At 40.9% G+C, this 14,062-nt stretch overlaps 2 protein-coding genes across 3 annotated transcripts in view; both read left to right on the top strand.

The window, feature by feature from the left end:
• Positions 1-11,689, top strand: part of PIR (pirin) — a 55,263-nt gene extending 43,574 nt beyond the window's left edge. For both annotated transcript variants that reach the window (XM_072994348.2, XM_072994349.2), the window contains 4 exons: positions 2,900-2,944; positions 3,925-4,007; positions 8,185-8,251; positions 11,319-11,689. In XM_072994348.2, the coding sequence (XP_072850449.2) occupies positions 2,900-2,944; positions 3,925-4,007; positions 8,185-8,251; positions 11,319-11,449 (326 nt within the window). In that variant the 3' untranslated portion in view covers positions 11,450-11,689. The remainder of the gene's footprint in view (positions 1-2,899; positions 2,945-3,924; positions 4,008-8,184; positions 8,252-11,318) is intronic.
• A 138-nt stretch (positions 11,690-11,827) lies between these two features.
• The window catches only part of VEGFD (vascular endothelial growth factor D), a 31,674-nt gene continuing 29,439 nt past the window's right edge, over positions 11,828-14,062 (top strand). The window contains exon 1 of the mRNA XM_020786766.3: positions 11,828-12,596. Coding sequence (XP_020642425.2) covers positions 12,513-12,596 — 84 coding nt within the window. The 5' untranslated portion in view covers positions 11,828-12,512. The remainder of the gene's footprint in view (positions 12,597-14,062) is intronic.

The following is a 14,062-nucleotide window of genomic DNA, read 5'->3' as shown; positions in this document are numbered from 1 at the left end:
GTTTTTAAAATTCCTGTTATCTGATACAGTGCTATACCAGATTGCCAAAAAAGGTTTTACCTCACCAAGCAGCTAATTCTCAGCTACCAGTCAGCCCAGCCCAGTCTTCCTTATCTCCCCTTTCAACCCCCCACCTTCCTCCCCTTCCACCCCATCCCTCAACCAACCTCTTCTCCTCTCCCCCAAATCCTTCCCAACTTCTGTTCCTAGATATCCAGTTCCCCGCACATACTCATTTTCCTGCCTATTCTCGAGCTTCCCATCCATCCCCTCTTGAAGTACCATCCTCCACTTGGTCATCTGTCATTTCCATGGGGCTGAGACAGGTAGCGAGCACTGAATGGAGAAGTACTTTCTTCACCGCTGCCCCCCCATCCTGACTGAGTTGAGCCACCCGCTCACCCAGTGCAGCCAATAGGTGAGCTGCTTGATCCAGAACCAGGAGGGAGGACACACACAGCCCAGCTGATGGGAAATGGAAATGCTAATATCAATTCATAATCATGTGACAGTCACATGATTATAATTGCATTTTTAAAAATGACTATAATGATTTGTATTGTCAATGGGATTGAGCCCTGAAAAATGTTTTTCCTAAGGCCACACAGTGAACTGTTACAGAAATAACATGGTAATTTCTTAAGCATGGCTAAGATAACAGGATCAGACAATGTTTTCCCCCTCTTCTGTACATAGGCCCATGGCAAAACTTCTCATCTTTTATCAATAATTGAGTTGAAACTTTATGCTGAGGTACAGCCTTTGTTTGCCTTTGTTTTGTTTGATTTTGATGTTGCTTTTAGCTTATTGTAAACATGTTTCTATATTTATTGCCTTGATGCTTTTTATATTTTTAAGCTGTTTTGAGCAACTATTTCGAAAGGGAGGAAAATCAGAGCATTGGTCTCCTTACGTAACAAATAAACAGGAATGACAAATCAACTTTGACCCCAGTTGCTTTTCAAGTGGTAGCTGAAAGTGAGATCTTAGCCATGATTGAGAGATAAGCCATGTTTTGTCTGCATTAGTAGTGGGGTCTGGACCTGAATGTAAGTCAAACTCTGCACGCTGAATCCACCAGCATTCTAAGTCACAAAATACCTGTGGTTCAAAGCCATTATAAAACCTTTAAACACTGATGGAATTATACTGTACAGGGCAGTGTTACAACTTAGAGCATGGCCATGTGAAAGGTTGTCCCAGGTTGACATGTCATTCTCCATACTGTACCCTGAATTGATGAATTGTTTTCATCATTAACACAGGGATGTTCATTTATCCCAGGAAGGTGAGTTTTAGAAATGCACACATCATTTATCCTGCCCCTTCCCCATTATTCCCCCTTTCTGTCGCATCCTGGATCACGTTGCTGGGTCCTGGTGCTTACTTACAAAGCTTTCCACGGTTTGGGACCCCATTACTTGGCAGAGTGCCTTTCCACAAGAACATCTACCTGGACCATCAGCTCCACCCAGGCAATGCTCCTCCAAAGGAGGCCAGAGGAAAAAAAAACCAATCAGCAAGAAGTCAGGCCTTCTCAGCTGTGAATTTCACACTTTGGAATCAGTTCCTGGTTGAATTGCATCTTCCTCCCTGCCTACATTTAAGAGGCTACTGAATATGGTGCTCTTTAAAGATGCATTTGATAGTAGCCTCATGTTTGTTTTCAATTGCCTGCCATTTTGAAACACTACACTTTCTGGCTTTGGTTTTAAAAAATATATTTTATCTTGTTTTTTTATATTGTTTGGGGTTATTGTGTATTTGTTACTGTTTTCTTCTTTAGCGTGTTAACCACCTAGAATAGTGCATTGCATTAATGAGATGGTATATAAATGAATGAAATAAAATGAAATAAAATTCATTATTATTTCGCTGTTGCCACGCTTTTCCCCAGCATTCAAATTCCTTCTTTTTTAAATGTTCAGTAAGTGAAATAGTGCTGAATTACCAAGACATAGTAAGTCATTCAATCAGTGCTTTATCCATTTTAGCAATGTAGTGCTGAACTAGAAGAAAAATATAGTGAAGTTACAATTTAGGAATTGCACTGAAGTTGTTGTCTTTACTAAAACTGGGCACGAATCAGAAAAATGGTGATTCATTTTGATTCATGATTTCTCAAGGTTGACGAATAATGAATTTATGATTCATTCATAAATTTGTTTTTGCCTTTATACCCTGTAAAATGACTCTCCCAAGCACCTACAGACACCATGATCACAGAGAGGTTTCCCTGACTCTCTTCTACCAGCCCTGCAAGTTTGTTGAAGTTTGGGTTTCAGACATCCAAGTTATACACCCACTAAGTGGGTCACTCCAGGAAAGTGCCCTTTAGCAGCTGGCTTGGGGAACTGACAAATTAAAAATTCCTAAAAACTTGTTGATTCGTATTTGTCAGGGGGCATTGATTTGTACAAATACAAATCAACAAATTAGTGATTTTCATTAATTTAGCAATTCATTTTTCAATTCATGCCCATCTCTAGTCTTTACCAGCGGGAGCAGAAGGCTGTCAAAATGAGTAGGGCTTACTCCTACTCTGTGCATCACTCTGTACATGCCAGCTGGACATGTCCCAAAGGACTAATACAGGCAATCACAGAAGTCAAAGGAAGACAAAATAATGTAAGTGGAAATGTTATTAAAAAACACAAGCCTTGCTAGCTGAACAGAACACACTGCATTCTCATGTCGAAAGATTAGCTCTACTTGTGAATAGCACTAGAGTTGTGTAGTTGATGGAATAAATATAGAAAGAAACAAAGACGGAACAATGAGAAGCACAACAAAAAACAGCAGATCAAATATCTTCCTGTAATATTGGCTTCTATGTGCCAGATTCTTCTTTATATTCTAAGATTCACATATCTATGTATATATTTATTTTGTATTTCAGGTTGGACAGCATTTATCTACACACTCTCTGGCAGTACATATATTGGTAAGTTTTAACTTGAAATGGTTGTTGTGGGTTTTTTGAGCTCTTTGGCCGTGTTCTGAAGGTTGTTCTTCCTAACGTTTCGCCAGTCTCTGTGGCCAGCATCTTCAGAGGACAGCAGAGGACACCACAACAACCATTAGATCCCGGCCGTGAAAGCCTTCGCGAATACATTTAACTTGAAACCTCATTGTAATTTCAATTACTGGAGAGCTGCTTTCATTTTTGAACATAGTTTTTTTTCAAAAACTGATACATGTTTTTTTAAATAATTCATTGCAGTATAGAACATTTTAATAGAAATTGGCTCAGCTGTACAAGGCATTTATTCTCTGAAATAGACCCCTTTAGTTACTGTAGAGTTACCAGTATTTCTCCCATCATGCAGACAAGGCAAGGTGTGTGTTACTGTAACCAGGACTAACCAGGTACAAAATCCATGCCTTTCTCCATTTCTCTTCCTATTGTCACTTCTTGTCAGGGTAGAGATTGTTGTTTCACTTAGTGCTTCCCTCCTAATTAGTTGAAATTTGGACTTTCTGAGTACTGGGTGAGTGTAGGGGAGATGTGAAGGAGGTTTTTCAGTTCCTTTAAAAATATTTGTTAATTAAGTCCATGTTTTCAGTTCCAAAAAAACCCCGCTGGAGCTACCTTTACATTACATAACTACTGCACTGTGTGTGTTGTGTTTTTTCAAATAGTAAAAGAACTGAAGATACAAATTAGCCTCTTTGATCAAACTCCTCCTTTTGGTCCCTCTTTCTTAATATGGAGCCTTCAGGCTGCTGGCAAACCTGAGAAATGATTCTTGGCCTTGGAGAGATTCCCCAGCTGGTGTCTTCAGCCATCTGACTGAACGTTTTCCTGAAATGTTTAAATGCATGCATATGTTTCAGAACAACTGTGCAAGACACTATAGCGAATAGCTTTTTGCTTCGGGTGTTAGAAAGTTCACTTCGTAAAAGATATTTCTTGTTTTAAAGGTCCTCCTGATGCACAACAAAAAGTAGAACCCCATCACACTGCAGTGTTGAGTGATGGGGACTGTGTTCAGCTTGAGAACAAGGTAATTTGCGACTAAACTGTGTGCTTCAACAACATTGTTCCTTGCAACAGATTGGAACAGGTTTACCCTTAAACAAACAATCATAGAGGAGAGGAAACAGCCAATAAAATGAGAAACATTTTAAACAAATCATGTCTTCTTTGCTCAAAATTCTCCTTACATCAAGTTCCTTAAATGTTGTGAGTTTGCATGTTATATGTTGCTACCTGATTGCATTTTCCCCAAAAAGTTATCTCTGTGCCCACAGATTCCTGTGGAACTACTAATGAGTAAGTTAGAGATGGGCATGAACCACAGGTTTGGCAGTTCGTGCCAGTCAGTTCAGCAGCTGAACAGGTGTTTGGTGCTTCAAAGCGGGCAGCAACCTGGCTTCCGTGCCCAACCTTCTCTCGGAACTGTCTTTGAGTGGACACCCACTGGAGGAGTGGGGCTTTGAAACACCAAACGCCTGTTTGGCCACCAAGTGAACCAGCATGAACCACCCAATCAGCAGTTCATGCCCATCCCTGGAGTAAGTGGCTTGGATTTCATGTTTTGTTTATTCTAACTTGTCTTAATACTTTTTTCCCCTTTGTCATTCTTAAATGACAGCCTGGGAATGCTTGCAGGTGGCTTCCATGATGGAAAAGGGATAAATGCTAAAAGCATTTCCTAGAGGAAAAGTGACACCCATTCAAACTGGCCCTGCAGGCAATTCACATGAAAAACAGGGTGTTGCAGATCAGAGTCTGAGGATTTCTGTCTTGGGGCATGAACAGCTGCCTATGCTCTCTGCTAATGTATCATATCTTAATCACACTGAGCATGACGAGAATTCAGGGCTATATCTCAGTGGAAGATCACATATTTTAAAAGCAGAAAGGTCAGTGTTCATTTGCTGGCCTCTAAAAGAAGGAAAATGCTCTCTATTAAACCCTAGAGAAATGCTGTAAGCCACTGTAGATCAGAGGCAGGATTTGTGCAGGTTGAAGACCATTTGTGGCTCATCAAATCCTTTGTATAGTTCCTGCAGAGCACTACCACCCCCTTTGCTGAAAAATTGAGAAGCTTGTCTCTCAGTTTCCAGACAGTGTTGTTGTATTACATGCTGCTTGGTATCCTCACACATACCTGTCTGATGCCTCAAATAAAATTTTAGGGAAACTTATCAGAAGGGATGGGTGTGGGAATGAAAAATGGAGCAGAGGGAGCCTCAGATTGTTTACAGTGTCCACCCTGGTGTAGAGGAAAGGTTTGTTCCTAAATGATGTTGGGCTACAAGTTCCATCACAGCTGGGTATTTACCATGCTGGCTGGAGATGATGGGAGTTGTGATCAAAAAACATTTGAAGGACACATGATTGGGAGCCACTGTAATACACTGAGCTAGATGGATCAGTTCACTTCAAGGCAGCTTCCTTTGTTGTGTTAAATCAAATTAATGTGCCTTTTAGACTCTTCACATTATTAAAAAAGAAGTGCTGTTCCCATGCCTTGAGTAGATAGGTTACATAGTGTGAGTCATTTTGTGGAATAAAAAACGATGGACTTATTTCAGATTATTTTATATTTATAGTGAATACATTTCATCCAAATATTTGTGGGCTAGAAAATAGGTTGGAAAGAGTGATATTATCCCGAGGGAATCATAAAGATATTTAACTGAAAATTCTAAAAATCATGGCACTTTTCCTCTTGTACTTACCATAGAAAAACTGAACACAATATGATCAAAAATAGTTTTTTGTTTGTGTTTTCTGTGGTGTCAGCTGTACCCTTCCTTCCCAAGCTGGTTTTGCAATACTAAGCAACACATGTTCATAAGACAACAGTAGGTTGTGTTGCAATTCTTTCCTTGCAAAACAAGGAATCCAGCAGTGACTCTTAAGCAGAACAGTCAGAACATGTCTTTATGACTCCTGGCTGAAGGGACATCATGACTGAAAACCCACTATGTGCCATAACCCAGACGTTCTTCTGTAGATGTTATGGCACCCCTCATATTCTTAGGAATGCTGTCACTAAACATTGAAGAGTCCTTGTTGGTTTCTGGTTAGGGGCTCACATGCCAGAAACCTAGGCATGGTAATTCTGATTAGCAAAGTGAGCTCTAGTTTGCTAAACCTATGTCATAATGGCTGTAATTCTGTTTCTTGAGGTAGTAAATTGCACTAGAATAGGCCCATTGAATCGTCAGTCTCCGCCATAAATCGCATGAGTTTAAATTGGCATACTCTAGTTTTGACTTGAACATAGTAAATAAAGATGGGCACGAATCAGAAAAATCGTTTTCATTTGTGAATTGTCAAGGTCAACGAATGATGAATTATGAATTAACACATTTTTTTCCTGTGGAATCAATTTGTCAATTTGGTTTTTTTTTTACTATGAAACTGTATAAAATGGCTCTCCCAAGCACCTAGAGACACCAAATTCGCAGGGAAGCTTCCCCTGACTCTCTTCTACAAGCCCTGTGTGTTGGACGTCTGAGCTATAAACCATAAATAGGGTATTCCCAGGAAAGTTCACTCCAGGCACTGAGACACAATAAAATCTCAGAGAAGCTTCTACTGGCTCTTCTCTACAATACTTCCTAGTTTGGTGAAAATTGTATTTCAGACATCCAAGTTAAACACTCATAAAGAGGGTCCCCCCAGGAAAATGCCCTTTAGCAGCTGGCGTGGGAAAACCCAGTCTTCACCAAACTTGGAGAAATTGTAGAGTCATGAGGGAAGCTTCTCTGTGATTTTGGTGTCTCCAGGTGCCTTTGGGGCTGCTTTATACCAAAACAAGTTGGCAAATCAAAGAGTGCTAAAAATGCATTGATTTGTGATTCGTTGGGGCATTGATTCGCATAGATATGAATTGATGAATTAGCAATTTTTTAACAAATTTGGTAATTCCTTTTTTAATTTGTAACTATCTCTAATAATAAATCAATGGAATTTACACAGGCGTTGGCTCACCAAATCCCCAGTGTTTCAGTGGGCCTATTTTAGTGTGACTTACTACCCTAAGCAACAGGAATTCAGCCAATAAATATTTTTATCTTTAAAAATAAAAGATGGCTAATATGACTGTAGGATCTGCTAGAGGGAACATTTCAACCCCCCCCCCTTTAAATACCAGTTTTCACTATCTTTCACAATGTCATGAGTTCTGCCGAAGAAGATCTGCAATCTGAGGGGTTAATTACAGCTGAGGAGAATGCTGGGCAATCAGAATTGCAGGCAGCTGAATCACCACCAGATTCTCCTCCCCCAGTAGCCAGGGTAAGGATGAAGCTTTGGCAAGGACTCATGACACGAAGATCCAAAGCCCGCATGAATGCTTCCCATAGGAACATCAGGTTGACCACCCCTGAGTATTAGCAGGATGAGGTGTTTAGATGACTGCTGTTGCTATCAAATCTGCACCCAGAGGCTTGCAAGTTTGTGGAAGCAACAAGTCAAACACTTTGGCTTGCATCCACGCTCCTGCTTATCCTGGACCTTGTTCTCTGGACCCCTGGCTTTGGACTCTGACTGCTGACTACGGTTTGTGTTTTGGCTTTGATGTTTTGGATGCTTTGCATCTTCTGGACTTCTGATATTGGACTGGTTTATTGGACTGTTGCCTGTTGAAACCCCCTGGGAACATGACACACAGAAATTTTCCAAACATGCAGATGACAGTCCTCTTTTATACTATTTCTTTTCCATAAGTTCCTGCACCTTTATGTCCCTACTGAGACACATAGTTTATTAAAAAAAATTGTACATGAGGAATAGAGCACTTTTGTGTTCTTAAGCAAAAGTGCTAATGCATCAGTCTACAGTATAGAGCACATGAAAATGCCCCACGTCCTTCTCAGTATTATACCTTGTGGGGTGATGATGGTTGAAATTCAACAGACTACAGACTTGCAGTTTAGAGAATGACCTTTCTCTGTGTACTTCTAGCTCCTTGAAATGGTGGCAGCATGAGGGCCACTGCTAATGAAATGCCTAAGAAATTTCTCACTAGCTTTGCAGGTATGGAGAAGAATTTGCCATCCTTGTCAGTGTGATCTATGATCATCACACAGAATTTAGATCGTGAGAGGGGTCTAAAGGTGTAGAGCACACTTTCAATAATTTGGGTTTCTGAACAGAGTTTGAATGCATCTTTAATTTCAGAATGTGCGTTATTGATTGGTGCTTTCTCTTTATTCATTTAGGGTCCTGACATAAGCCATTTTGTCTTAGTGGCTGGTGAACCACTTAAGGAAGCTGTGGTACAACATGGTAAATGTTTTTAATCAAGCTGTATTTTTAAAGCAAGTGAGGCCTATGAAGGACAGCTAGTGAATTAGCTTAAACTAGATGCTACAACTTTTTTCTCTTCATTTTCAGACTCTACATATATAAAACCAACAAAACACTGGCCAGAACCAAAAGGCCTTGTTTCAGATCTGTCTCTTGTTCTGCTCTTTAACATAGATCTGGCTTCTGAACTGCTATATGCACATGATTAATATGCACACCCAATTTATTCTATTTTATTCTGTGAAGAGATTTTAAAATATTTTCACTTTGATACTCTCTCCAAAATTTTAATTCTGAAAAGCAGCATATAAGCATAAGAAAGGGAAATCAGTCAATAAATAGTATTGTCTATACAATCGAAAAGAACTGGGCTTGATCAGGCTAAATAGGGTTGGTAGAAGGTCTGGTATGCCATTTGGTGCAATCCTCGCATCAAAATGGCATTCACACCTCCAATGATCCTGTTTGGTCCACAGCAGTCTGCTGTCAATTTGCTAATACAGTGGTGCCTCGCACAGCGAGGGTTAATCCGTTCCGGATTAACCCTCGCTGTGTGAAAACATCACTGTACGGATCAAAAAAAGCCATTGGAACGCATTAAACTTAGTTTAATGCGTTCCAATAGCAGCTTGACTCACCGTACAGCGATGTTTCTCCGATGGCCGGCAGCCATTTTCACGCCCTCCCCTCGCGTAACGAGGGCGTGAAAACGCTGCGCGTGGCCATTTTGGAGCTTCCAGCGGCCATTTTGAAGCCGCCGAACAGCTGATGGGCAGGTCGCAAAGCGAAGGTCGGTAAGCGAACCGCTTACCGACCTTCGCTCTGCGATTTTGAGCCATAGAGGCCGTCGGTGTGCGATCACATTTGCGATTGCTAGAACGGCCCCATTGTGCGGATTCGTCGTTCTACGGTGCACTTGTTGTGCGAGGCACCACTGTACAGTGGTGCCTTGATTTATGAACTTAATCCATATTGGAATGGTGTTCATAAGTCAAAACGCTTGTAAGTCAAAGCACCATTTCCCAGAGGAATGCATTGAAAACCAATTAATCCGTTCCTGCCGAAGAAAAAAATACCCCCCCCAAAAAAAAACAACAACATTGCAGGCCCCTGGGGCTTCAAAAAACAAAAAAATCCCAAAATAAACAGAAACATAACCCCACCAGTCTACCCCCCAGGAAAGCCTGAAGGCGGCAATCGGCGGCGGCATGGGACCCCCAGGAGGTCTCCCATGGCAGCGGGGGACCCCCAGGAGGTCTCCCATGGCAGCAGGGAAGCCCTGGGTGACCTCCGAATGCGGTGATGGCGGTGGTGGCGGGGAACCCCTGAGAGGCCTCCGGCAGTGGCGGGGAAGCCCCGGGAGGCCTCTGAAGGCGGCAATGGCAGTCTCCCTTTCCCTAACTGTTGGGGCGAAAGAGCTACAAAGAAGCAGCCTCTTCACCACCAACGGTTAGGTTTTTCGAATTTCCCTCCCCTTTTCCCTGCCTGTTTCTGTTCGCAAGTCAAAGCTCCGGCTGCAAGTCAAAGCAAAATTTTGCAACCGGAGCTGTTTGTAAGTCAAGATGTTCGTAGGTCAAGGCGTTCATAAGTCAAGGCACCACTGTATCATGAAGTGGCTTAATATGACAGCCGCTTCAGGATATTGGTAAATTAATCACTTCCTCAGCTCTGAATTGGAGTTTGAACTTGAAACACACAATGGTGGGCTGAACATGCATGACATTTTCCATCATTTTTTATATCAGCCTGCAGCTTGGCAGTAGCATTTGCTGAGGCCCTGTTTTGTTTATTTTTGAACTGGAAGTAGGCAGGATCAGTTGCCTTGGAAGACTCCCAATATTTTGTACTACAGTCCTCAATAAACAATAGCCAGCAGGTAGGGTGGCCAAGGATTTTGGGGGTGGGGGGGAGGAAAAACCATCTGGGTACTGGGTTGTCTCCCGCTGTACTTGTATCATTTCTCCTGCCTTTACAAATGGTTATGGTTAGTCAGTCTAGAATTTGAAAATTAGGTGGATAGCTGTGCCTTAGTGATACAACATTCTGCTGTGAATTTACCATCAAAGTTACATATGAACACTACTACACTGTTGTATTAAATTGGAAGCTGATTCAGAAGTTAATATAACATCATCTGGTTTTTGTGTTGTTATATGTTATATGCCTCATGGAAGTTGGATTAGGAAGACAATCCCCCATGTTTTGCCTCTACAGTGGTGCCCCGCATAGCGAGGTTAATCCGTTCCGGATTAACCGTCGCTATGGGGAAACATTGCTATACGGAACGGAAAAACCCATTGGGGCCCAAAACTCACTGTTCTGCGATGTTTCCCCATCTGGCCGCCATTTTCGTGCCCTCGGTAAGCCATTTTGGGCATCCGGTGGCCATTTTGGAACCTCCGATCAGCTGATTAAAAAATATCGCTGTGAGAAATTCGGTAAGTGAAATGCTTACCGATCATCGCAAAGTGATTTTCGGCCATAGAAAGCATCGGTATGCGATCGCATTAACGATCCCAAAAAACGGATTGCTATGCGAATTCGTCGTTAAACGGTGCGCTCGTTATGTGAGGCACCACTGTATTTTGTAAGTAGACAGAGAGGAGGAGTGTCTTTCAGCCTTCTGAAGGCTTCTCTTAGGCCAGGGAGAGGGTGGGTAGGTGGTGGTGGCTCCTTCTCACTCTGAAGACCAGCCATCTCACTTCCTTCAACCACTGGGTGCTCAGCAGAGCCAAGAGGAAGGGCATAGTCCCCTTTTTCTAACAAGGGGGAGTTTCCAGGAAGGGACCATAGTCTCCTGTCTCCTAACATTTTTTAATATTTAATTTTTAATATAAATTTTCAACTGGTAAAGTGCTAGATTGAAGCAACTTTTATAATATACAGAGCTGAGGACTTTGAATGGATTTCATGGCTTCAAGTGGAACGGGAAGTAAAGAGAAGATGAGGCACAAGGTGCACTTTCAATCCAGCTTCAGAGAGGTTAGAAATTAAAATAATGCAGTATCGATAATTTTTCTTTAAATGGATATGATTTACATTATAGGTCCATTTGTGATGAATACCCAGGAAGAAATTATGCAAGCCATTGGTGACTTCAGTAGTGCAAGAAATGGATTTGAGAGAGCTGCCACTTGGAAATCAAAGATTGGAAACCAACCACATGGGATTTTATAGACACTAGACTGGCTGGCCTTCTCTCTTTGTAGCTATATAACCCCACGTCTTTCCATATTTTTATTGGGGCTAATTATGTGGGTTTACTAGATTGACTCCAACAAATGTGTTTATAATCATTCTAGAAACAAAGCTAACTATTAGTACTATGAATGACTGCATGTGCTTTTTAAAAAAACTTTTTTGTGATATGTAACACTCATCTCTACCTTCTGTAATAAAAATACATTTATTTTACAATTAACATCTCACTGCCTGTTTTAATTTACTTATTAAAACCTGTTTGTTTGAATAAATAAATCAATTCTATCAGAGTCTTGCAACATAGAGAGCATAAGGGTGATGGGCTGGAGGGGAAGTGCCAGGAAAGGACATGTTGTGCATATACTGTGTAAGATAACTGCTGAAGTTTCATGTTTCAGGTAGGTCCCCATAAAATAGTCTCATTCCACATTGCATCAGTTAGTTTAGTAAATCTTACACCACCGTTGGAGGGAACAAAATGGGATAAGAGCCAGAAGGTGACTGTATTTGCTGCCAGTGTCTGTATCAGATTTAAGACACATGCTTCTGCAGACTGTGAAAAAAAGTTTCAATACAGAGTTGGATTACAGCTTTCCCTGGCTCAAAACACTGGCTCTCATATGGCCGTCTTAAAAGGAAGCTGCCGCATGGAGCACCAAGAAATCCCAGCGGATTTTAACATTTCTGGGACAACAGATGAACATCGAGGGGTGGTGGGTTTTTTTTGTAATTAGGTGTGAGATGGATTAAATACGAACTGGAATCCCTACTAGTTTTCTCTTGTTTGGCATTTTTTTAAAAACCTGAAAGTTAACAGCAGGAAAGTAATGACATTGTTTATGTGAATTTTGCTGTTCTTTTAAAAGTACTGTTGTTTACTTTCCATGTATATGCTTCAGGTTTATAGTGGATGGGGGAAATAATCTGATTATGCATTTTTTTAAAATAAACACTCTATAGAGAAATGTATTTTGAAACACTTCCTTCAGCTGTATGATATCAACTGTGTAGCAAAGTGTGGATTATTAAACTCAAAAGGATGTACAAGCCGTGGACAACTGTAAATATAATCATGGTTTCATTTCTACATCTGATGCAAAGTTCTGAACATGGATCTGTAAAGGTATGTGGGGTTTATTTTAATGTTATAATAGTCTGCATTTTGAAATGTTTAAGTGTTTTAGGGCTGCGTAGATTTTCCTATGTAAAATGACAATGGTATTAGACTGATAACCTGCAACTTCTCTGCAGGGTGTGTGTGTGTGTGGAATTGTAGGAGAGGCACCAGTACAATAGGGGTGGCTGGGATGGATTTTGGAGCCCCTGAGAATTTCGGCATACTGTATTGAGAGTTTGCGGTATGATTTAGATCATAGTTAGCGTTTTGACTTGACCTACTGTATGTGTCTTATATTTAGTTAACCCATCTATGGAGAATTCCAGGGCCCCTTCCAAAATGGGGCCAACCTACTGCAAGGATATGTCACATATGCTTCCAGCAATGTTATAACAATTTTGCTCCCAACTATTAACTGTAAAAGTGTCAGAGGAGGGGGATTATATGGCAAATGCCTGAAAGTCTGGGACACTGTTTATAATTCAGGTCACAATGTCAAAGAACTCCCACGTTGTAGGTCTGTGTATATTCTGCAACCAAGTGTGGCTTTTGGTAACTAAAATGCTCTGTCCTGGTGCATAGAGTGCAATATTTTAATGAAGCCAATTTAACTGCTGTTGCAAACTTGCTGGTTTGAGTACAGTATTCTAAAACATAGGCTGGCATGCTGAGCATCCTCCTGCTGGTGGGAGCATCCTTTGAGTAGAATTCCTCCACTCCTGTCAATAGAAGAAGGGAGGCAACATTCAATTATTTTCCCCTGTGGATGCTTGTATTCCCCTTGTATTCTCCCTTTCCACTGCAGAGATTGGGGTCCTATGGGACAAGTGCAGAAAAATTGGCAAAGTATGCTTCTCCTCCTCTACCAGTGTGATTATTAACTGAACCCCTGCTCCATTCACAGATAGCAAGTTAGGATTCAAAGGCATTGTTTTCCATAGGAAATCCTTTTGAGAATTCTAGTGCATTAGAAGTCTATGTATTCCTATGGGCTTCTATTAATTTGCTGCAGCAGCGAACATTTTTGTAACACTTGATGATTTGCACAGTAGCTGTACACTCTCTAGAGAAGAGATTCTAATGTTCCGTATAAGTTCTTTGGGCTTGCCTGACTCCCATCCGTTTTGCACTGGTCCATTTCAATAAGAATGAGGTTTGTGAAATACTGTTCACAAATCACTTATTATTGCTCTTCTTTCAATTATTCAACTTCTATTTCTCTTTAACCTGGGCATGCTACAATTCTTTTTTTTTTCCTAAAGAGGTTTTCAATATTGCTGTAAAATGGCATTGGCAACATACCGATCTAGTCTATGATGACAACAACAAAAACAACTTACCACCTACAAGAAATGTTCAAAAGCTGTTAAAATACAATTTTTTTAAAAAAAATCTTGCTTTCCTACACATATATTGTATCAAAAGTTCCTGTATGATACATTACTATTTAGAAAGCATGTTCCTAAATTCTC

This window comes from Pogona vitticeps, chromosome 3, assembly GCF_051106095.1.
Source record: "Pogona vitticeps strain Pit_001003342236 chromosome 3, PviZW2.1, whole genome shotgun sequence".
NCBI classification, from domain to species: Eukaryota; Metazoa; Chordata; class Lepidosauria; order Squamata; family Agamidae; genus Pogona; species Pogona vitticeps.
The sequence above is the reverse complement of the archived record's forward strand: the minus strand, read 5'-3'. Positions and strand labels throughout refer to the sequence as shown.